The 24,059-nt window shown below is 46.7% G+C and overlaps 1 protein-coding gene across 1 annotated transcript; it reads left to right on the top strand.

Annotated features, from left to right (window-relative positions):
• The first annotated feature begins 13,324 nt into the window (after positions 1–13,324).
• On the top strand, positions 13,325–16,095 carry LOC147992860 (zinc finger CCCH domain-containing protein 39-like). Its single transcript, XM_087532150.1, has 3 exons — positions 13,325–13,494; positions 13,918–14,807; positions 14,917–16,095. The coding sequence occupies exons 2-3, from the start codon at positions 13,944–13,946 to the stop codon at positions 15,283–15,285; spliced, it is 1,233 nt and encodes a 410-aa protein (XP_087388276.1). The 5' UTR covers positions 13,325–13,494; positions 13,918–13,943; the 3' UTR covers positions 15,286–16,095.
• Positions 16,096–24,059: the final 7,964 nt, after the last annotated feature.

The raw sequence follows: 24,059 nt of genomic DNA on the forward strand, positions 1-24,059 counted from the left end.
ACCGTCCGCACTTGTGGGGGAAAACCTTTCTGTCCACTGTTGTTCGGCGGCCGGGGCTCCTCCTCGTCATCGCTATGCAGCCCCTTGTCTCTGCTTTCGGCATTTAACTTGCCTGCCTGCTTGAACACCCAACAATCCCTGTTGGTGTGATTGGCTGGTTTTTCGGGGGTGCCATGTATCTGGCATGAGCGGTCGAGTATTCGGTCCAAACTGGACGGGCCCGGAGTATTTCTTTTGAATGGCTTTTTCCACTGACCGGGTTTAGAGCCTCTAAATCCGGCATTAACTGTTGTATCCTCAGCATTGTCGTTGTTAATGCGGCGCTTTTACTTGTTGCGACGCGACCTGCCACTGCTGTCCTTGGTATCCGAATTACCGGGGCTCTTGGTCATGTTATTGCTGCGAGCTAGCCAGCTGTCTTCTCCCGCGCAAAAGCGGGTCATAAGTGGCGTGAGGGCTGCCATAGATTTCGGCTTTTCCTGTCCTAGGTGTCGTGCAAGCCACTCGTCGCGGATGTTATGCTTGAAGGCTGCTAAGGCCTCTGCGTCCGGATAGTCGACGATTTGATTTTTCTTGTTTAGGAACCGTGTCCAGAATTGTCTGGCCGATTCCTCTGGCTGCTGAATTATGTGGCTAAGGTCATCGGCGTCTGGTGGTCGCACATAAGTGCCCTGGAAATTGTTGAGGAATGCGGCTTCCAGGTCCTCCCAACAACCAATTGATTCTGCTGGCAAGCTGTTAAGCCAATGCCGAGCTGGTCCTTTAAGCTTGAGTGGGAGGTATTTGATGGCGTGTAGGTCATCACCGCGGGCCATGTGGATATGAAGGAGATAGTCCTTGATCCATACCGCAGGATCTGTTGTGCCATCATATGATTCGATGTTCATGGGTTTAAAACCCTCAGGGATTTGATGATCCATTACTTCATCTGTGAAGCATAGTGGGTGTGCGGCGCCTCTGTATTGGGCTATATCACGACGCAGCTCAAACGAGCTTTGTCTACTGTGTTCGGCCCGGTCGGATTGACTATATCCGGAGTGACGATTACCGTCTCGTGCGGTGGGGTGCCCACACGATCCGTAGATCAATCTTGTTTGCCTTGCCTTGTCCTCCAATATATCTCGCAGGTCTGGCGCATTTTCCCGTGCCTTGGTATTTTTTGAGCGGCGCCGGGGTGCGGCTTGAGTGGAGGGCCAAGAGGCCTCTCTGTCGCGGCCACGGGGTGGCCGGTCGGCCACATCATGCGCTGGTGATGTAGGTTTAGGTGCTTCCTCGGGGTAGCAACCTGCGCTTTGGGTAGCTCTTGGAGGGGCGTTTGAGTTCATACTCTTCGGCCACAAGGACTTCAGTCCATCTGTCGGCTAGCAAATCTTGATCAGCTCTAAGTTGTTGCTGTTTTTTCTCAAGGCTGCTCGCCGTGGCCATAAGCCTGCGTTTGAAACGCTCTTGTTCGACGGGATCCTCTGGCACGACAAATTCATCGTCGTCGAGGCTTGCCTCGTCTTCGGAGGGAGGTATATAGTTATCGTCCTCGACGTCTCTGTCTGCCGCTCTCTCATGAGGGCTGGCTTCTCCATCCTCCTGTGCTGAATTTTGCTGGAGGTGGTTGTCTTCGGCACTGTCCGGGGTGTTATTATCTCCCGTGCCGGAATCACCGTTTTTACTTTGGCGGGATTTAGAGCGGCACCGCTGACGCCGACGCTTAGGCTGCTTCTTGGAGGGGTCATCCTCCGCTGTTCCATCTCCATTGCCTTGTTTTGGGGTGTCCACCATGTATATATCATACGACGAGGTGGCTTTCCAGTGCCCTATAGGCGCTGGTTCTTGATCGTCTCCTGCATCGGTGTCCATACCGTCGATGTCTTCGGAGTCGAAGTCGAGCATGTCGGTTAAATCATCGACAGTGGCTACGAAGTGGGTGGTGGGTGGGCTTTGAATTTATTCATCATCCGCATCCCAACCTTGCTGACCATAGTCCGGCCAGGGCTCTCCTGATAAAGAGATAGACTTTAGTGAATTCAGAATATCACCGAAGGGCGAGTGCTGAAAGATGTCCGCGGCAGTGAACTCCATGATCGGCGCCCAATCGGGTTCGATCGGTAGGGGCACGGAGGGCTCGGAGTCTGGAGTGGAGTCCGGCTCCTTGGAGTCACGGGCTTCGCAGAGAATAGGGCTGGTGTTCGGCTCGATCGCCGTAAAGATTGCAGCCCCCGAGGCGGTGTCCAACCACCCATCCTCGATTGGCGTAGTTGGTTCCGAATTAAGGGTCGGAGCTCACGCGGCTGCGGCCTCCAGGGCACTGTTCGGCGGTAGAGCTAGATCATGCCCATCGTGACAGTACGGCGCGCTCGGCTGCGGCTCGAATCCGTCGAAGATCAAGTCTCCGCGGAGGTCCGTTGTGTAGTTTAAACTTCCAAATCTGACCTGACGGCCAGGGGCATAGCTTTCGATTTTCTCCAGATGGCCAAGCGAATTGGCCCGCAGTGCAAAGCCGCCAAATACGAAGATCTGTCCGGGAAGAAAAGTCTCACCCTAGATCGCATCGTCGTTGATGATCGGAGGAGCCATCGGGCCTAAAAGTGATGACACAGAGGAACTCTCAATGAAAGCACCAATGTCGGTGTCAAAACCAGCGGATCTCGGGTAGGGGGACCCGAACTGTGCGTCCAGGCGGATGGTAACAGGAGGCAGGGGACACAATGTTTTACCCAGGTTCGGGAACTCTTAATGGAGGTAAAACCCTACGTCCTGCTTGATTAATATTGATGATATGGGTAGTACAAGAGTAGATCTACCACGAGATCAAGGAGGCTAAACCCTAGAAGCTAGCCTATGGTATGATTATGGTTCGTCCTACGGACTAAAACCCTCCGGTTTATATAGACACCGGAGAGGGCTAGGGTTACACAGAGTCGGTTACAATGGTAGGAGATCTACATATCCGTATCGCCAAGCTTGCCTTCCACGCCAAGGAAATTCCCTTTCGGACACGGGACGATGTCTTCAATCTTGTATCTTCATAGTGCAGGAGTCCGGCCGAAGGTATAGTCCAGCTATCCGGACACCCCCTAATCCAGGACTCCCTCAATGGCACTCGGGCCCTAGTGACAAGCATTAAGCATAGCAAAGTCATAGCAACATCAATCTCAGAACATAGTGGATACTAGGGATCAAACCCTAACAAAACTAACTCGATTACATGGTGAATCTCATCCAACCCATCACCGTTCAGCAAGCCTACGATGGAATTACTCACGCACGGCGGTGAGCATCATGAAATTGGTGATGGAGGATGGTTGATGATGACGACGACGACGAATCCCCCTCTCCGAAGCCCCGAACGGACTCCAGATCAGCCCTCCCAAGAGGTTTTAGGGCTTGGCGGCGGCTCCATATCGTAAAACGCGATGATTTCTTCTCCTTCATTTTTTCTCCCCGAAAGCAGTTATATAGAGTTGGAGTTGGAGTCGGAAGGTCTCCAGGGGGCCCATGAGGTAGGGGCGCGCCCTAGGGGGGGCGCCCCCCACCCTCGTGAGAAGGGTGTGGGCCCCCTGGTCTTCATCTTTGGCGAGTATTTTTTATTATTTATTGTAAGATATTTCGTGGAGTTTCAGGTCATTCCGAGAACTTTTGTTTTCTGCACATAAAACAACATCATGGCAATTCTGCTGAAAACAGCGTCAGTCCAGGTTAGTTCCATTCAAAACATACAAGTTAGAGTCCAAAACAAGGGCAAAAGTGTTTGGAAAAGTAGATACGTTGGAGACGTATCAACTTCCCCAAGCTTAAACCCTTGCTTGTCCTCAAGCAATTCAGTTGACAAACTGAAAGAAATAATGAAAAACTTTTACAAACTCTATTTGCTCTTGTTGTTATAAATATGTCAAGCTAGCATTCAAGTTTTCAGCAAAGATTATAACTAACCATATTTGCAATAATTCTCAGGTCTCATGTTTACTCATATCAATAGCATAATCAACTAGCGAGCCATAATAATAAATCTCGGATGACAACACTTTCTCAAAACAATCATAATATGATATAACAAGATGGTATCTCGCTAGCCCTTTCTGAGACCGCAAAACATAAATGCAGAGCGCCTTTAAAGATCAAGGATTGACTAGACATTGTAATTCATGGTAAAAAAGATCCAATCATAGTCACACCCAATATAAATTAACAGTAATGAATGCAAATGACAGCGGTGCTCTCCAACTGGTGCTTTTTAATAAGAGGGTGATGACTCAACATAAAAGTAAATAGATGGGCCCTTCGCAGAGGGAAGCAGGGATTTTTAGAGGTGCCAGAGCTCGGTTTTGAAATAGAGGTGAATAATATTTTGAGCGGTATACTTTCATTGTCAACATAACAACCAAGAGATGGCGATATCTTCCATGCTACACACATTATAGGCGGTTCCCAAATAGAATGGTAAAGTTTATACTCCCCCTCCACCAACAAACATCAATCCATGGCTTGCTCGAAACAACGAGTGCCTCCAACATACATCAGGTCCCAGGGGGAGTTTTGTTTGCAATTATTTTGATTTAGTTTGCATAAAGCATGGGACTGGGCATCCCGGTGACCAGCCCTTTATCTCATGAGTGAGGAGCGGAGTCCACTCCTCTTGAGAATAACCCACCTAACATGGAAGATACAGACAACCCTAGTTGATACATGAGCTATTCGAGCATACAAAACAGGATATTTATTTGAAGGTTTAGCATTTGGCAAATACAAATTTACTTGGAACGGCAGGTAGATACCGCATATAGGAAGATATAGTGGACTCATGTGGAATAACTTTGGGGTTTAAGGGATTTGGATGCACAAGCAGTATTCCCGCTTAGTACAGGTGAAGGCTAGCAAAAGACTGGGAAGCGACCAACTAGAGAGCGACAACAACCATGTACATGCATTAAAATTAATAAACATTGGATGCAAGCATGAGTAGGATATAGTCCACCATGAACATAAATATCGTGAAGGCTATGTTGATTTGTTTCAACTACATGCGTGAACATGTACCAAGTCAAGTCACTTAAATCATTCAGAGGAGCATACCACCCTTTCATACCACATCATAACCATTTTAATAGCATGTTGGCACGCAAGGTAAACCATTATAACTCATAGCTAATCAAGCATGGCATAAGCAACTATGATCTCTAATTGTCATTGCAAACATGTTTATTCATAACAAGCTGAATCAAGAACGATGAACTCATCATATTTACAAAAACAAAAGAGCTCGAGTTCGTACCAGCTTTTCTCATCTCCGTTAGTCCATCGTATATCATCATAATTGCCTTTCACTTGCACGACCGAACGATGTGAATAATAATAAGAGTGCACGTGCATTGGACTAAGCTGGAATCTGTGAGCATTCAATAAACAGGAGAAGACAAAGCAATATGGGATCTTGGTTAAATCAACAATAAAGCATATAAGAGCCACTTCAACAATTTAATCATGGTCTTCTCCTACTGACCCCCAAAGAAAAGAAAAGAAATAAAACTATTTACACAGGAAAGCTCCCAACAAGCAAAAGAAGAACGGGAAATATTTTTGGGTTTTCTTTTTAATTACTACTACAAGCATGGAAAGTAAATTAATTAAAAGCTACAACTAATCTTTTTGGTGTTCTTAAGGTTTATTAAACACACAAGAAGAAAGCATAAAAGGAAATAAATTAGCATGGATGATACACTGAAAAAGTATGAGCACCGACATCTAGCAATGAGTGTGTGAACATAAATGTAATATCGGTGGGAAATACGTACTCCCCCAAGCTTAGGCTTTTGGCTTAAGTTGGTCTATGGCCACGGCTGGCCTGGCTGATATCCATAATAATAGTTGTTGGGGTCGTACTGTGATGCAGCAGCTATCGCCTCCTGAGCTGCAGCGTGGCGACGAGCGTCCTCCGCTCTCCTCTCGTACTCATCTGCCTCCTCTTTGGTAATAGTATATCCTCCTCTGTTGCCTGATAATCAAAGAAAGCAGCAGCAGGGAGAGTAATACGGACAGCACGGCGTCTGTTAAAGATTAGTCGGTACTGGAGAGGTGATTCGTTCCTCTCGACAAAATGGTGGGAAACCACAGAATCAAAATCTAAATAAGCAGGAGGCAACTCCATGTCTCCTTCACGAACGTCTATCTCAAGAAATTTAGCTAAGCGGGTTGCATAAATTCCTCCAAAGAAATCTTCATTATGTCTATTATGATGCAACCTACGAGCTACAATGGATCCCATATGATAAGATTGGTCTCCTGACACAACACTCCTAAGAATGCTAAGGTCAGGGACACACATGTGACATGCTTCATCCTTAGCATTTATGCACCTACCTATAAAGAGAGCAAAATAATGTATAGTAGGAAAGTGAATGCTCCCTATGGTAGCTTGCGTTATATCTCTAGATTCCCCTACAATTATACTAGCAAGAAAGTTTTTAAATTCATATTTAGGGGGATCCCTAACACTACCCCATTGTGGAAGTTTGCAAGAAGAAGTGAAATCCTCTAAGTCCATGGTAAAAGATTTGTCATAAAGATCAAACATGACTAAAGGAGAATTACGCGAAGATGAATACTTAAACCTCCTCACAAAAGAGCTTGTGAGCTCATGATACTGGGGGCATTTGTCTGCCTCAAAGTCCTCAAGATCGGCATTACGCAAATATGCGTTAAATTCTTCTTTAATTCCCGCTCGATCCATAAAATTTTCAGAAGGCCACTCACAAGGACGCACTGGAGCGTCTCTTGGTGGCTCTTCGTCAGCATCACGCATTGCAAGCCTGGGTCCTTGCTTCTTTGAAGAACCACCTTGGAACATTTTCCTAAACATATTTCTTCCTCTAAAAAATTCTAAATTTTTTTAGTAACTTCAAAATAAAAGTAAACCAAACTCAATAATATTGATAGCAACTACTCCTACAAGTGCCTAGAGCCTATATCATGCATCAAAACTACTTTTGACCATATAAATTTGACATGCAAGCTCAAGAACAGGGTCACCTAAGCAGCAAAAATTTGCAATGAATAAAGCACTAGAACAAAAACTAATTGGATCAATGGAGGAGTCACATACCAAGGAACAATCTCCCCAAGCAGTTTTGTGAGAGGTGCTTTAAGCAAGGAGATCGAAAATGGCAGCAAAGAGGGCTGGAACTCATGCTTGAGTTGGTTTTTCGTGTTTGTGGTAAGAAGATGAAGTGTGTGGGTGCAGAAATAAGTGGAGGAGGGCCACCGTGGGCCCACGAGGCAGGGGGCGCGCCCTAGGGGGGTGGGGGCGCCCTCCACCCTCGTGGCAAGGTGGTTGGCCCCCTAGTGTGTTCTTTGTTCCATAAATCCTCAAATATTCTATAAAAAATCATATTTAATTTTCAGGGCATTTGGAGAACTTTTATTTTCAAGGTATTTTTATATTGCACGGATAATCAGATAACAGACAGAAAATTATTTATTTTTACTTTATTTAAACTAAATAACAGAAAGTAAAAGTGAGGGTACAGAAGGTTGTGCTTCTAGTTTCATCCATCTCATGCTCATCAAAAGGAATCCACTAACAAGGTTGATCAAGTCTTGTTAACAAACTCATTCCAATTAACGTGAAACCGGAGAAATTTCGAATAACACTAGGTTACCTCAACGGGGATATGCACATCCCCAATAATAAGTATATCATATTTATTCTTGACAGTAGGAAGAGGAAATTCAAAACCTCCAAATATAATCGATGGAATTTTTCCGATAGAATTGATACTATGAACTTGAGGTTGTTTCCTCGGAAAGTGTATCGTATGCTCATTACCATTAACATGAAAAGTGGCATTGCCTTTGTTGCAATCAATAACAGCCCCTGCGGTGTTGAGAAAAGGTCTTCCAAGAATAATAGACATACTATCGTCCTCGGGAATATCAAGAATAACAAAGTCCGTTAAAATAGTAACGTTTGCAACCACAATAGGCACGTCCTCACAAATACCGACAGGTATAGCAGTTGATTTATCAGCCATTTGCAAAGATATTTCAGTAGATGTCAACTTATTCAAGTCAAGTCTACGATATAAAGAGAGAAGCATAACACTAACACCGGCTCCAAGATCACATAAAGTAGTTTTAACATAGTTTCCTTTAATGGAGCATGGTATAGTAGGTACTCCTGGATCTCCAAGTTTCTTTGGTATTCCACCCTTAAATGTATAATTAGCAAGCATGGTGGAAATTTCAGCTTCCGGTATCTTTCTCTTATTTGTAATAACATCTTTCATGTACTTAGCATAAGGATTTGTTTTGAGTACATCAGTTAACCGCATACATAAAAAGATAGGTCTAATCATTTCAGCAAAGCGCTCAAAATCCTCATCATCCTTTTTCTTGGATGGTTTGGGAGGAAAAGGCATGGTTTTCTGAACCCAAGGCTCTCTTTCTTTACCATGTTTCCTAGCAACAAAATCTTTCTTATCATAACGTTGATTCTTTGATTGTGGGTTATCAAGATCAACAACAGGTTCAATTTCTACATCATTATCATTACTAGGTTGAGCATCATTATGAACATCATCATTAACATTTTCATTAGGTTCATGTTCATTGCCAGATTGAGTTTCAGCATCAGAAATAGAAATATCATTTGTATTATCAGGTGGTTCAGCAATAGGTTCACTAGAAGTTTGCATAGTTCTATCATTTTTCTTTTTCTTCTTTTTAGAAGAACTAGATGCATCAATTTTATTTCTCTGATAATCTTGTTCAATTCTCTTAGGGTGGCCTTCAGGATACAAAGGTTCCTGAGTCATTCTACCAGTTCTAGTAGCCACTTTAACAGCATAATCATTTTTCTTACTATTCATCTCATTGAGCAATTCCTTTTGAGCTTTAAGTACTTGTTCTACTTGAGTGGTAACCATAGAAGCATGTTTGCTAACAAGTTTAAGTTCACCTCTAATATTAGCCATATAATCACCTAAATATTTGATCATATCAGCATCTTGTTTTAATTGTCTACCAAAATAAGCATTGAAGTCTTCTTGTTTAAACATAAAATTATCAAGCTCATCCAAGCATTGACTAGCAATTTTAGCAGGAGGGATTTCAGCTTTATCATATCTATAGAGAGAATTTACCTTTACTACCTGTGTCGGGTTATCGGGGTCTGGAGGTTCTTCAATAAATAAAGGATTAAGATCATATGTTTCTTCGACATGCGATAAATTAAGACCATGTATTTCTTCAATAGGAGGTAAATTCTTAACATCTTCAGCTTTAATACTTTTTTCTTTCATAGATTTCTTTGCCTCTTGCATATCTTCGGGACTGAGAAATAGAATACCTCTCTTTTTCGGAGCTGGTTTAGGAATAGGATCGTTAATTGAAGCAGGAGCTGGCTCAGGAGGTTCCCGATTATTTTCATTTGTCAACATATTATTCAATAAGATTTCAGCTTCATCCGGTGTTCTTTCCCTGAAAAGAGAACCAACACAACTATCCAGGTAATCTCTGGAAGCATCGGTTAGTCCATTATAAAAGATATCAAGTATTTCATTTTCTTAAGAGGATGATCAGGCAAAGCATTAAGTAACTTGAGAAGCCTCCCCCAAGCTTGTGGGAGACTCTCTTCTTTAATTTGCACAAAGTTGTATATTTCCTTTAAAGCAGCTTGTTTCTTATGAGCAGGGAAATATTTAGCAGAGAAGTAATAAATCATATCCTAGGGACTACACATGTCCTGGATAAATGGCGGAGCTCCGGGTTGGAATCGACTCATATTTCCACTCACGAACGCAAACCATCTCACCTGATGGCAATTGTTGTATATGGCGCTGGAAATTGCCAATAATGATCACTTTGATGCTTGCAGTTGTAGAATACAGAAAACTAGTCCAGAAAACTTGGCTTTTGCATGCAATAAGGTGCACTCGTCGTCTGAGCTTTGGGTTTAAACCGACAACCTCGACCTTGTGCTGCCCACTCACACATGCGAACCATCTCACATGATGGCAATTGTTGTTTATGAAGGATAACTATGTTATATATTCTTTACTCAAAATATTCTTACGAATGAATATTGCGCATAAATATCTTATACACTAGTGGATACAAGTGTTTGTACTACATATACAACAATTATATCCTTGGAAGTAAGAACACTTCTATAAACTACATGGATAATTTTTAAAAATGTTACATTTTTAAATAATATCTATGAATTATAATTGTATTTGTATAATTTAAAATTTTGTTCATTTGAAAATCTACAGTATGGGCAACTATGCTCATAATTATTTCTTAGACAATGGTTTTTATTTATTTTAAAAAAATATTACTCCCTCCTATCCAAAATAAGTGTCGTAGGGATCAGAGAGAGTAATATTTTTTTGGCAAGCACACAAACTTTATTCATATATGTGAACTCTTTTGAAAACTACATAAGCATTTTCTAAAAGCATGAACAGCTTTATATACTACATAGTTTTTAGATGCGAACATTTTTAAAATTATATGTACATTTACATAAATATGTAAAAGCTATTTAAATTACTATCATATTTGTATTAAAGAGTGAAAAGTTTTAAAATTATACAAACATTTTATAATTTATAAAATATTGTTTTAGTTACGTGGGTAATTTTACTAAATAATATGTGAATATTTTTATGATCAAGAATCAATCTTAATTTGTTGCAAGGGCCATGCATGGAGCATAGCTAAGAAAGCACAATGCAAGGAACAATATGTCTAAATTTGTTAAATCTTTCGAGAAGACTACTGTCGCGATGACCACATTGACAATTCAATTTTACGATATGTGGCATATCTTTTCCATTCCGGAAGCTGAGCATCTCCAGCCGCGCTCTCAACAGGCTCCATCAGGCCACTTTTTCGGTGCCGGCGCCAAAAGAACGCCACAGTCGTGCCCCCAGGACGACGAAAAGCGCCGGTTCGGCCCTTTTTTCCGCCCGGCGGTCACAGGCCGAACCCAGCGCACTGGGGGGCGGTCGGGGGCTCCGACGCAAGGGAAAAGCATGGCTGGCCCACACCGTCAGGTGAAAAGTCAAGATTTTCTTCCCCGACTCGCCTCCCACCCCCCGTGCCCTCGGCCGCCACTGGCTATATCCCGGCGCCGCCCGCCGCCCTTCACCGCTAGATAGCCATTCCCCGCCGGAAAAATAGCATAGGTTCGCCGCGGCAGCCCTTCCAACATCAGCTGGGCGTTTCCGGCCGCCGGAAAAATTGAACTATTTGTTGTTGTACTATTTTGTTGAACAATTTGATTTTTCTGTGATGAAATATGTGATAAAAAAATATTTATGTTCATAATTCAACGACGAGCCACGGCGAACCACGCCGAATATGGGCCTATTCCCATCCATATGGGCCCTTTATTCGCCGAAAATGGGCTGAAAAGTGAGCCAATATCAGCGCCTGGGAGCGACGACTGGGCACAAAACTGCCCTCAGCGCCTGTTGTATCGCCGTCGCGCCCCAGAGGATGGTTTTTATGCGTCCTGGGGGGCCAACGGCTGAAGATGCTCTTATACCGCTTTCATGGCCAACACTTATTAAGCGCATATAGCGCCGGTTACAGGAAAACCCGTAAACACAGCACACCCCCATTCCCCTGTGCTAGATTTGTTGGGCCCGACCATGTAGACAGGTTCCTTTTTATTTTTTTGAGGATCTTGTAGACAGGTTCCTGTGAAGCTCTCCCACTGGTAAAACTGCCGTTTTTTTTTGTTTCTGTTTTTTTTTCATTTTATTTTTCGAAATGCATGAACTTTTTCAAATTCCCTGAAATCTTTCGAAAATTTTGAATTTTTTTGAAACTAAAAATAGTTTCTAGAAATCATGAACTTTTTCAAATTCATAAAACCTTATTGATTTTGCAAACCTTTTTAAAATTTGATAAAATTTCCAAATTCATGCACCTTTGTTAAATTCATGAATTTTTTTCGTATTACCACGTTTTCTCAAAATCACGATTTTTTTTAAATATTTGAATTTTTCTCAAACTCTTGAACTTTTTTTTCATTTTTGCTATCTTTTTTGAATTTACGAACATTTTTAAATTCCATGAATTTTTTTCAAAGTTTTTATGAACTCTTTCATGGTCACAGTTTCTAAAAAGTTAATGGTCGACGACCATGGTCAATTGTTACCGATCAATGTTCAAAGTCAATGTTAGCCATCTGAGAAATCCTCAAAAACGCTTGCTGGTCATGGTGCATATACCTCACTCGTGGGCGCCAACAGCCTAAACGGGCGCTATAAGAATCAATTAGGAGATCTCGCTTTCATGATATCTTCTTTAATGAAGGACAATGCTCTTGGTAAAGGCCGATAGTAAATCCACCCACACTTGGGCCTTTGAAGGGTCCATATCAAATAGCACTTTTCTCCACTTCCAACATATTTGAAAAATCTCGCCTTTGCCATGTGCCATGGCTACGTTGAGATTATGTTCAATTCATACAATTCCAAAGAATATGGGAACATAGAAAAATGATTATAGTATTGTGTTCACTTGAATCTTACGAGATTGTGTTGGCACCCTTTTAGTTAGGAATTGTTTTGCCCGTAGAACCAAAAAACCATATGATTTTTTTCATATAGTTTAGTGTGTGTGCGGTTCTAAATGAAAAACTTCCCTTCTATCTGCCCGGGAAGAAAAATGCGTTTTGTGCCTATTACAACAATGACATACATCTACTTTTTCACCAAAGTTCTTGTGTTTTGCTCGTGGCGCATCCAAACAACTTCTATAATAGATTCTCGTGCTTTTTAGTTTCTATGTGATTCAGCGTACTACCATGATATCACAATCCCGTGTTTTTGTAATCTACTCCTTCCATTTCAAATTACTCGTCGTGGGAAGAAGTTCTGGTGTCTCCTTTTCGCAAAAAAAGAAGAAGAAGAAGTTCTAGTGTCTCCAATCATCAGGAATTCATATGAAAGTCCTTCGATCCGAAGAGGCCCCTAGAAATCAACCGGGGTCACCTGCTCGTGACGCCAAACACGGCATTTTCAGCAAAGCGTGGCAGTTTGCCCAAATTTTGTGCGAAAGTGTGTGTTCGAACTTAGCCAGGGATTGCTATTTTTCGTTTGTTTATGAAAAGCATCCCGAGGAGGAGCACGCCGCAGTGCATCCCGAAAAGGCGTCGCTGAGGGCAGCGTGCTCGCCAAGTCGCGGCGCAGGGTCACCGACAGCTGTCCAGGGCAGGGCAGAAACCCACCGCGCGCACCCTGGTTCCGGAGACTGACGGCCGGGACCCACCGGATCTTCTCGACCCTCGCGCCGCGTGCCGCGACGGTTATACACAGTGGCCAGGACGGCACCCACTCCACACCCGGTGACGTCCTCCTCCGCCTGCCCCCCTCTCTCTCTCCACCCTCCACGCGGCCCAAATCCGCACCGGTCCGCCCCAAATCCGGCGCCGCCACATCCCTCCTCCGGCGGCACGCACGCAGGCGGCGCTGCTCGACCGACTCGCAGGTGCAGTTCCATCGATCGATCCTCCCGCACCGCTGCTTGGATCACTATCTCGCTCGATTAATTGTTTCAGTCGCGCTTGATCAGTCAGAGGTTTCCATCCGTCGTTTTGGGGGGCGCATTGCGAGCAGTACCGGTGTTCCCCGCTCGTCGCCGTGTCTCTGTTGATGGATTTTTTTTTTGGTTCGTCGTCACCGTGAATGGGGCGTCGCTGTGTTTGTTGCTGTCGTCGCCATGATTGCGATCGAGTTCCTTTTGATTTCTGAAACAGCGGGTGCAATGCTGGGTGGTTTAATTTGTCCCGTGCTCGATCGTGGGCGCCTACTACGGATGCCAGCGGCAGTTCCTCTGCTGCAGAGATTTATGTTTTTACGGGATTTTTCTTCTAATATTTCTGACATTCCGATCCGTTTGGCTTCGCTGCAGGTTGTTCACGGGTGGGAGCCGCCGCCATGCAGGAAGCTCCCCTCGCTCCGGCCCACCCCGTCGCCTTCGGGCTCTTCGTCTACGGCGGCTACACCCCCTTCGTCCCGTGTCCCAGCCCGTCGCCTCTCGGCATCCCCTTCGTCCCGTGCCCCAGCCCGTCGCCGCTCGGCATCCCCGTCGTCCCGTGCCCCAGCCCGTCGCCGCTCGGCACCCCCTTCGTCCCGTGCGCCAGCCCGTCGCCGCGCGGCACTCCCTTCGTCCCGTGCGCCAGCCCGTCGCCGCGCGGCAGCCCCTTCACGCCGAGCCCCACGCTTCCGCCGCGCGCCCCCTTCACGCCGAGCCCCAGCACCTCGTCGCGCGGCTCCCCGTTCACCCCGAGCCCCAGGACGCACCTGAGCGGCACCCCCTGGTCCTCCTCCACCTCCGGCTCCCGCGTCGACGATGCGGCGGCCACGGAGCACCGCCTGCATCTCGCCCGCCTCGCGCTCCAGTGCCAGGACGCCACCAACCGCTACGAGCTCTGCCTCCGCCACCTCGCCGACGCCGCGCGCGAGGCCGCCGCGCTCCGCCTCGAGAACTCCGAGCTCCGCGTCGTCAACAACGACCTCGCCGGCCGCTTCGCCATGCTCGGCGGCAACCAGGCCTCCGCCGTCGCGCTGGCCGGGCAGCTCCGCGGGCTCCACCTCGGGCAGATGCAGGTGCCGGTGCCGGTGCAGGCCATGGCGTCTCCACCGGTGCTGCCCATGCCCATGGCGGGCCCCGCCTCCCCGGCCGAGAAGCACGCGGTGATGCCCAAGAGCATCTCCATCCGCTCGACGGGCTACCTGAAGATGGCCAGGCGCGGCGGCAAGGGAAAGCATCGCGTCACCAAGCCGATGGACGCCGGCTCGGTGAGACCATCGAATCCCAACCCCTCCACTCGTTCGACTGAATTCCGCGCTTCTGTGCCATGCCGCTCACCTGTTCGACGATTTGCTGGTGTCTGTGCAATGCGAGCAGCAGCGCGTGTTCGTGGGCGTGGACGTGGACGGCGGCAAGGCGGAGGAGCACCAGGGCGGCAGCAGCGGCGGGGACAGGCGCGGCCAGGTGGTCAAGTCCGCCAGCGGGCTGGAGTTCGAGGCGTACAGCCAGGGCATGTACAAGACGGAGCTGTGCAACAAGTGGGAGGAGAGCGGGGCGTGCCTGTACGCCGACCAGTGCCAGTTCGCGCACGGCATCGCCGAGCTCCGCCCCATCATCCGCCACCCGCGCTACAAGACCCAGGTCTGCCGCATGGTCATCGGCGGCGGCCTCTGCCCCTACAGCTACCGCTGCCACTTCCGCCACTCCATCACCCCTGCCGACTACTTCCCCCTTCTCCACCCCTGATCGCTACACATGGCACTGCTCCATCGCCGACGGCCACTCACTCTGCTCGCTTCACTCCCTCACTCCTTCCTCGGCTCCTCCCTTTCGTAAACTATATATGCCACATTGGAAAACAAACCAAGAACTCGAAAATGGGAGACCTAAATAAGGCAAATTTTGATTTAGATGCACAGAGCAAACGCCACTTCATTAGAGTTGGCACATGCAGGGCAAAAATGTGAATAGAGCTATTTAAGCTGCTTTTTTGTTACATGGGGATTGATCTGGAATTCTTGATCATCAGAGAGGTGGATTTTTATATGTTGGGGGCGTTCTTTCTTACATGGTTTGTTATATTTGCCATTGGTTACAGTTACATGATCTTTGTTCCTTAATCATGTTTTGAGAGGAAATTATCAGCGTAGCGACGTAACTAAATCTCAATTCGTGTTATTTTTGTTCTGTCTTGTGGCAGGAAGATCAGGCTACTTCAGACTTCAGTTGCATTGTTTTTTTGGACAATTGAAGTAATTTTATAGGAGCATGTCAAGTATAGATGTTAATTATATGACTTGCATATTGTTTATATTGCTCTGTTTTCTCCTGATCTTTAAGATTGATGTTCTAGTTCCTAAATGTACTTTGTCAGTTTAGGACTGCACTGGTTGGGTTTATAAGGAAGATGACGGACAATTATGCTTGAGAGTGTCTATTCCATAAACGGTGAGCAAGATCATCTTCCACACCCAGCCTAAAAAACACAGCCGTTTGTCAAAAAATGCTCCATCAGCTAATCCGAACCTATATGGATGCTATTTTTTAGGCTACATCCTATATTTTTCTACCCAATTGGTTAATATACCAATCCAAATGAACAAAGCTTAAAACCAAAGTTGCGGTCGTGAGAAGCCAATTGCTACCCCCTGAACTTTCACCACCGCAGTCGCCGCCTAACCCGTCTCCGTCCCAGCCTATTCAGGTCGTCATCGCCACCATCCTCGTGCATACCTTGAACCTTGCGCCAGCCGACACCCCCAATCATGTCGCCCCTCTCACCCCGTCATCGGATTCACACCCACTGTTAAGGGATCCACGCCACCACCCCGTCTGACGGTGCATAATCTGTTCAGTACCCTTGGTAGAATTGCTAATGCGGTTGGAAGTACCAAATCGGAGGTCACACATGGGTTTTACCCAGGTTCGGGCCTCCGGCGAGGAGTAATACCCTACGCCATGCTTTGTGTTCTAATTCATGGTAGGTGTACGGCATGCGAGGGATTACAATGAAGTGGATGAGTTACTACCGAGAGTCTAGTTGTAGATCAAAATGAGAGTTGTCGTCGAGACAATAGCTGCTTGGTGTTGTCACTTGCTCCTTGATGCTGATCCTTAGAGCAGCTGGGTGACTAATTGCATAGGACTTGTCCCTTGGCCGGATGGGTTTGATGTTTATCTTTGTGGGCTTTATTTTGATAATGAACCATGACGTTCTTCTATTGTCACTTGACAGTAGATCATCTTTATATGACTAGTGGATTTCATCTAAACTAGAGTGGCTTAAGATTATAGAGCTAGTGTTACTGTCTGATCATGGGGGTTTGGGTCTATGATCTTTCTCTAGTTGGCTTTTGTGACTTGATACTTTCCTGGAACTTGATCATCTGGCTCTTCAACTATTGTTCATGATCATCTGGTTGTCTATTTGTTCCTGGTTGGCTATTCTCAAGTCGAGATCAGTCTATTGTTTATAAAATGGAGATTGGCTACTATTGCCAATATTCCCAAGTGCTAGAGGAAATGCTACATTTTAACCATAACACCATTTCTTTTGTCTTGGATGCCTACTTTGCAGGTTTTTGGAAATGAAGAAGAAGAAGATTAGAATAAGAATAATTAGGATAGGAAATAACTAATCTGTATATTTCCATTTTTCTCAAGTTTTATACTCAAGAAATGTAATTGTAATCTTCCACTTCCTCCGCCCCGAAAAGTTTTCCTTAGATTTCTCTAGGTATAGATATATCTAACACTAAAACATGTCTAAATGCATAAGTATCGAGACAAATCTAAGACAAGCTTTCGGGACGGAGGCTGTATTAAAGATTTCTTTATTCTTTTGTAATATTAATTTTTATTATTTATTCAATTATTAACAGTGTTTGAATTTCTGCTATCAATTATTTATAAATGCATTTCCAATTCATATGAATTGTACTTTTAGCATTTAGGTCCTTCAACATAATTCTTAATTGCAGTTGAACCCAAAACTCTATATAAGAGCAAAGGTGATGGAAAATTTGGTATTTGAATTCAATTTTAACTAACTTCAACTAAATTGAAATGAAGTTTTAAATTTATCCCAATTTTTAGATGCATGAATGCAATGCACATTCGAAAGAATAAGAAAAATCACCGCTCCCATTCATACAACAGGATATTACACCTTCATCTCAAGCTTCATCTCCTCCAGTTTGCTGAACTTCTTCATATGCACTGGTTGGTCCAGTTTCTATGTCTATTAAGATTCATCCAATAATGAGTCATTGTGAGAGTTTGCACTCCGTTGGTTGGTGCGGTGTGGACACATGTTAGCTCTAGATAATGAGGTGACCAATGAGTTGCAACATTGAGAAAATCAATGAAATGACCAACACATAGAGCAACAAAAAGGCAAACTTATGGGCTATTCGAGTCATGAACCTGTTGGCCACATTGTTCACACTTGTGCACATGCATTGTAATACTTGTCGATGATGTTTGGAATGGCGTACTATCGATGGCGTAGCGGCTTCACACCGTGATCATGTGTCATTTCTATGTTGTAGAGCGCGTAGTGCTTCGGCTAACTGAGCCAAACATGCACACTCTGCCTAGATGCCACATTATGCTTCATGCCTTGAAACTCCACACTCAACCATTCATCCTCCTTCACCGTGTACACAACCATCATGATTGCTTCAAATTAAATGATGACAATGTCAAAATATTCCATCATGGCATTTTTCCAAATACTTGTCAGCGTGGGGTCCATCATGGATGGCGACAGCAGGGGTGGATGGTATTGTTGGGGATCGTTGCAGAAATTTAAAATTTTCTACGCATCATCAAGATCAATCTATGGAGAAACTAGCAACGAGAGAGAGAGGGGAGTGCATCTTCATACCCTTGAAGATCGCAACACGGAAGCGTTACAAGAACGCGGATGAGGGAGTCGTACTCGTGGCGATTCAGATCGCGGTAGATTCCGATCCAAGCGCCGAACAACGGTGCCTCCGCGTTCAACACACGTGCAGCCCGATGACGTCTCCCACGCCTTGATCCAGCAAGGAGAGAGGGAGAGGTTGGGAAAGACTCCGTCCAGCAGCAGCACGACGACGTGATGGTGTTGGAGCAGCGTGGTACTCCGGCAGGGCTTCGCCAAGCGTCGCTGGAGGAGGAGGAGGTGTTGGGGAGGGGGAGGGCTGCACCTTGGATGTGGTGCGGCTGCCCTCCCGCCTCCCCTCTATTTATAGGGGCAAGGGAGAGGGAGGCCGCCCCCCTCCAGATGGATCTAGAGGGGGGCGGCGGCCAAGGGGGGAGGCTTGCCCCCCAAGCCAAGGGGGGCGCCCCCTTTAGGGTTCTCCCAAACCCTAGGCGCATGGGCCCTAGGGGGTTTGGCGCCCAGCCCACCTAGGGGCTGGTCCCCCCTCCATATTCAGCCCATAGGGCCCTCCGGAGCCGGTGGACCCCCGGAACCCTTTCGGTGGTCCCGATACAATACCGATAAACCCCTGAACACTTCCAGCGACCGAATAAGGACTTCCCATATATAAATCTTTGTCTCTGGACCATTCCGGAACTCCTTGTTACGTTCAGGATCTCATCCGGGACTCCGAACAACATTCGGTAACCACATACAAACTTTCCCTATAACCCTAGTGACGGTGTCCTGGACTAGGGGGTACTCACCACGTCGTCTCCCGGTCAGTTAGATTGGGCCGAGGACCCCCATGGCCGTATGGGCCAGTTCGGACAGCTGCCGCATACAAGGAAGATTCCACAAGACTTGGTGGTCAAGACAAGGACTCCTCCCCCACCGGTGTATTCGGCTAGGACTCTTGTTATCCTAGGCCTCTGGTGCATTATATAAATCAGGGCCAGGTTAGTCGATAGATATAGAAAAACAATCATACAATAGGTTAGCTTCTAGGGTTTAGCCTCTACGATCTCGTGGTAGATCAACTCTTATAATACTCATATCATCAAGATCAATCAATCAGGAAGTAGGGTATTACCTCTATCGAGAGGGCCCGAACCTGGGTAAACATCGTGTCCCCCGCCTCTTGTTACCATCCGTCTTAGACGCACAGTTCGGGACCCCCTACCCGAGATCCGCCGGTTTTGACACCGACATTGGTGCTTTCATTGAGAGTTTTGATGTGTGACCGGCAAAAGGATCGATGGCTCGTCTGCAGGTCAACTGCGATGCCGGCATCTTCGTCGCCGGCTCGACTGGTCACCTTGACTCGACCGAGGACCGTGCTCCATCTCCGATCGTCATGTTCGGACGAGGTCCTTCATCAACATCAACTGCGATCTCTATCAAGATCATGGAGGAATCATCCATGGAGCTCGGGGGCTCAACGTCAACATTGCCCTCGGGCGACCGTGCTGTTTTTCCGAACAACGAACTTGTATCCGCTGCCGCCACCTCTTAGAGCGTCACTTTGACGATCCCTTTGGTGGAGTTGTGCGGAATTGATTCTACAACAACCATGAAAAATTTCGTCGAGTTCCCATGGAGGAATCTCCGGCAATCTACGATATACCGGAGCCCTCTCAAATCTGGATGGGAATCTGAGTGAGTTTAGGGCGTGGTCTCCAGCACCTAGCTCGGACGTCCCTTGGAAGATCCAACCGTTGATCGGCTGCGGAATTCCTATATCTAACACCCCTCAACATTTCAGCTCGATCCGACCGTTCAAACTTCGAGAACCTTCCGATTAGTGCATCACTTTTCGGGTCTGTTTTTTGCGCGAATACGGATCCGACCCAAATTCATGTTTCTTTATGAACGTGATATGGGACAACCTTCTTAAAGGAATTTTTTCTAGGGTATTGTGCGTTGTTTTTTTAACATGTGCCCATAAAATGTTAAGCCTCCTCTGAGGTAATCTTCACTATCATGCTGGTGTCAAAGCAGTTCGGCAATGCTGCTCCATGGCTACCGACCTGCGCTAGACACGCCGTCGCCTTTTGAGCCGAGCTCAACTTCTTCGGATCATCATCTCGGTGAGCGAACAAGAGTTCGGAATCAACAAGGATAAATCATCACCAACATCGCCGCCCCACGAAATACACGGAGCGGGAACACAGGCATCGCCGTATGGTCACTTCATTAAACCGGCATTGATCGCGTCACAAGTTACGACCTGCGTCGGCATGGCCGCACTGTTGCTTATTCAAGCAGATGTCCATCACGCCGAACTGCTTCAACACCTCGGCTGACACGGCAGCTGCAACGTCTCCTTACCGACCTGCTCCGTCTCCTCGGCTAGACCGAGGGCTTCACCATCTCTTCATTAACTTACTTCGGAGACTTCAGCGTCACCAGCCGACCAACTTCATCACATTAACTGGACCACGGGCTTTTCCTCGGCGAGCCAACCTTTGCTAGCATCGCCATGCCATCGCTTCATCACCCATCAGGCAATGGGTGAGCGGATCAAGCCCCAATTTTGGGAGTAACATTTCTCCAGATTGCTACAACAGATAAACCAGGTGCTATCAATCCTATTATTTTTTCTTGCTTGGGTTTATTTTTCCCAAGGAATTATTACTCCAGTTTGTTTCATCATCTATACACAGGTCTATCAAATGGTGGCCGCATTAACAACGGCCGCGTGGTGGTTTGGTCAGTTTTCGTATACAGTTCGGCGAATACCGCACCTGGAACTCAGACCGGCCTACGAATCCGGGCTTGGCCATGCCTTCACCGCGTCACGCCGACGCTCTGCATCGACATGACTTCGGCGCCAGGCCACATCTCTTTCAATAAATTATTTTTGCGAAAAGCAATTATCCTTTTTGGACCGCACTATTTTATGTGTGCGGGTGATCGACTCCGACTGTGTCACGTAGTCCCTTCGGCAAGCCAATGTCGTCGTCCCAATCGGCGTAAATCGGCTCGCGTGATCACCTTGTTGGTCGTGTTGCCATACCGACGTGTTCGGTTGCCTCGGGGACTTCGGCATCGCCGAGACAGCTCTACCTCATCGAGTGTTCGGTGCACAGGCAATATTTCTTTTATTACTCACTTTGCATAAATTATTGATTATGCAACAATTTATTATTACTATTATTCCTATTATCTTCGGCTCGCATTATCTTCTGTGCATAGGTAGATAATCCGGGCAGCGCTGTCACTGCGGTGTACCGACGTACCACATCACCTCGGCTGACCGGGGGCTTCGTCATCACTTCATTAACACACGCTGGGGGCTTCGGCGTCACACTGTCGTCCTGCTCCATCGTCGCAGTCAGACTGGGGTTTTCACCTCACCCATCGACTATGCTGCGTCACCACTTCATCAAGCTGAGTTCTTTACTCGGACATCTCGGGACCGGCTTGGGGGCTGGGATCTCGTCCCACCACAATCTCGGCATGCGTCATCAACATCGAGCACATTAACCAGCTAAGTCGCTTTCATGCTCAAAAACTTTCAGTTTTAAATTTTGTTCGATTCGACCAAGCATTATACTTTTCGGCACAAAGTTGTTTGTGACAAAGTTCCTTGTCAAAACTTTGTTTGTGACTCGCATATTCAAATACCCCGTTTATTTGGGGGCTCCCTTGATGGAGTTTTTCCTCTTGCATATGATTATACTTGTACGGCTTCATTCCTTGTTCGTGTATTACGCCACAATATGCACCATATTGACCTAAGCGATTTGCAATTTGGGTTGCCTCGCTCCTATGTTTACCCCTACGTTCCCGATTGTTCGGCTAGGGAGTAAAGGGAGCACCTCTGCGATTGTCACGACCGGGTCATCCGAGCTCTGACCTCAGACTGGGTGAAGCCGAAAGCTAGCGCTCTTATTGTTTTCAATCATGGTCGGCACACAACGGAACTCATGAGTACAAAAAATCTATTGCACAAGTCTCATAGTAATAATGAGCACCGGAGAAAGGTATCGGTGGGGGTACTATTTGATTCGAAGATGCTTCTTACACTTCGGTAGTAATATAGCAAAATTTCCCTAAGCGCGCTTTGTCTGTTACAGTCTTATGGCCTGATTGCCTGGTCATCCGAAACACCATCGATACTCTCGACAGGCGGAGTACATGACACTCTTCGGCCCTTGGCCGAAGAGGGAGAAGCCGACGGTCGGTTAAGACGCGTTTAAAGTTTGGGTGAACACATATATGATATAAGTACTTCGGTACATGTCGGGGATATACCCCGCGGTGTAAACCGGCCGGAAGTTAACCCGGCCGGACTTGGCGGTTTATCTGAAGACCCCACTGACACTTGGCGAGTTACTGGCGACCCGCCCTGACCTGGCGGTTTACAAGCAACCCACCTGGTCATTATGACTCACTGGTAATCCGGCGCGCGGGATCGACGGATGACAAGGCCCAAAGCCCAGAAGGCCGGTTCACGTTTAACGGTGGGCCGGTTTAAGAGGAAAGGCATGAGGAACATTATCTTACAAGGAGCTAAGACCTGGACTTGTATCCGATTTGTATTAGAGATAGACTAGTCCTAATTCTAATAGGACTTCACATGTAAACCGCCCCTTTCAACATATATAAGGAGGGGCAGGGCTCCCCAAAAGGGACAAGATCCACAAGTTTCACAAGTTGGACAAGTTAGGTTTAGACAATAGCTCTCAAGATAGAGCACTCTTGTAACCGTGATCATCATCATCAATATCAATGAAGCAGGATGTAGGCTTTTACCTCCACCGTGAGGGGCCGAACCTGGGTAAAACATCGCGTCTCTCGTCCCACTCAACCCCTCTCAAGCTACCACATAGCTGCGTTGGCCTCGCGACTAAGTCCTGACACTAAGGACATCTGCCGTGACAATTCCACGACAGTTGGCGCCCATCGTGGGGTTATACGCCCGTACGGATAAAAAAAGTCGACCGCGGCATTGCTGATGTAGTCCAGACTGCGGGGGTGGCGGTTTGTGTTCCGGTTCACCAGTGTGATATGCACAAATGCCAGCGTAGAACAGCCAGCGTGCGTCGTCCGTAGTAGGGCATCACTTTTATAGTGAGCACTTGTCCTGTATAGAAAGATATAGGCCAGAGTAATCGTTCTCGGAAAAACAATATGTACAAAAAAGAAATAGATGGAAAAGATAGCACCTGAAAATTTAATTGGCCGTGCCACCAGCGAATAGTAGCATGTTGTTTTTGTCTGCACGTACCCCCTGTTACCCTGCAGAAGTAACGGCAGCAGCCGGCTGTTTTAACGCAGGCCGCGGACGGAGCAGAGTTGGGGACGCGGCCGGCGGTTCTCATTACAGTGAGTACTCGGTGCAGCAGCAATGGGTGATGCACGTCTGCCATAGTCGATCTTGATCCACTCCCGGAGGCATTGGTGGAGCCCTGGCCGGTTCAACGCCATAAAGGTGACTCGCCCTGTAGTAACTTGAACCGGCTGGAATGAGGCGCCGGCGGTTTGACCGAAGACAGCGACTCCAGGCCGCGCCGGTGATGGCGACCACAGCGGAAGGCGAGGCCGGCCACAGCGGGGGCGCGTCGGCGGAGGCTGGTGGCGGTCGAGGAAGAGGCGCGAAGCGCGC

This window comes from Triticum urartu, chromosome 1A (assembly GCF_056163025.1).
Source record: "Triticum urartu cultivar PI428250 chromosome 1A, HENAU_Tu73, whole genome shotgun sequence".
NCBI lineage: Eukaryota > Viridiplantae > Streptophyta > Magnoliopsida > Poales > Poaceae > Triticum > Triticum urartu.

Excerpts from the sequence above, each read along its gene's own strand:
- LOC147992860 (XM_087532150.1), top strand. The coding sequence starts at position 13,944 with ATGCAGGAAGCTCCCCTCGCTCCGGCCCACCCCGTCGCCTTCGGGCTC. Across the intron at positions 14,808-14,916 it reads AGCCGATGGACGCCGGCTCG|CAGCGCGTGTTCGTGGGCGT; the intron begins GTGAGACCATCG and ends CAATGCGAGCAG.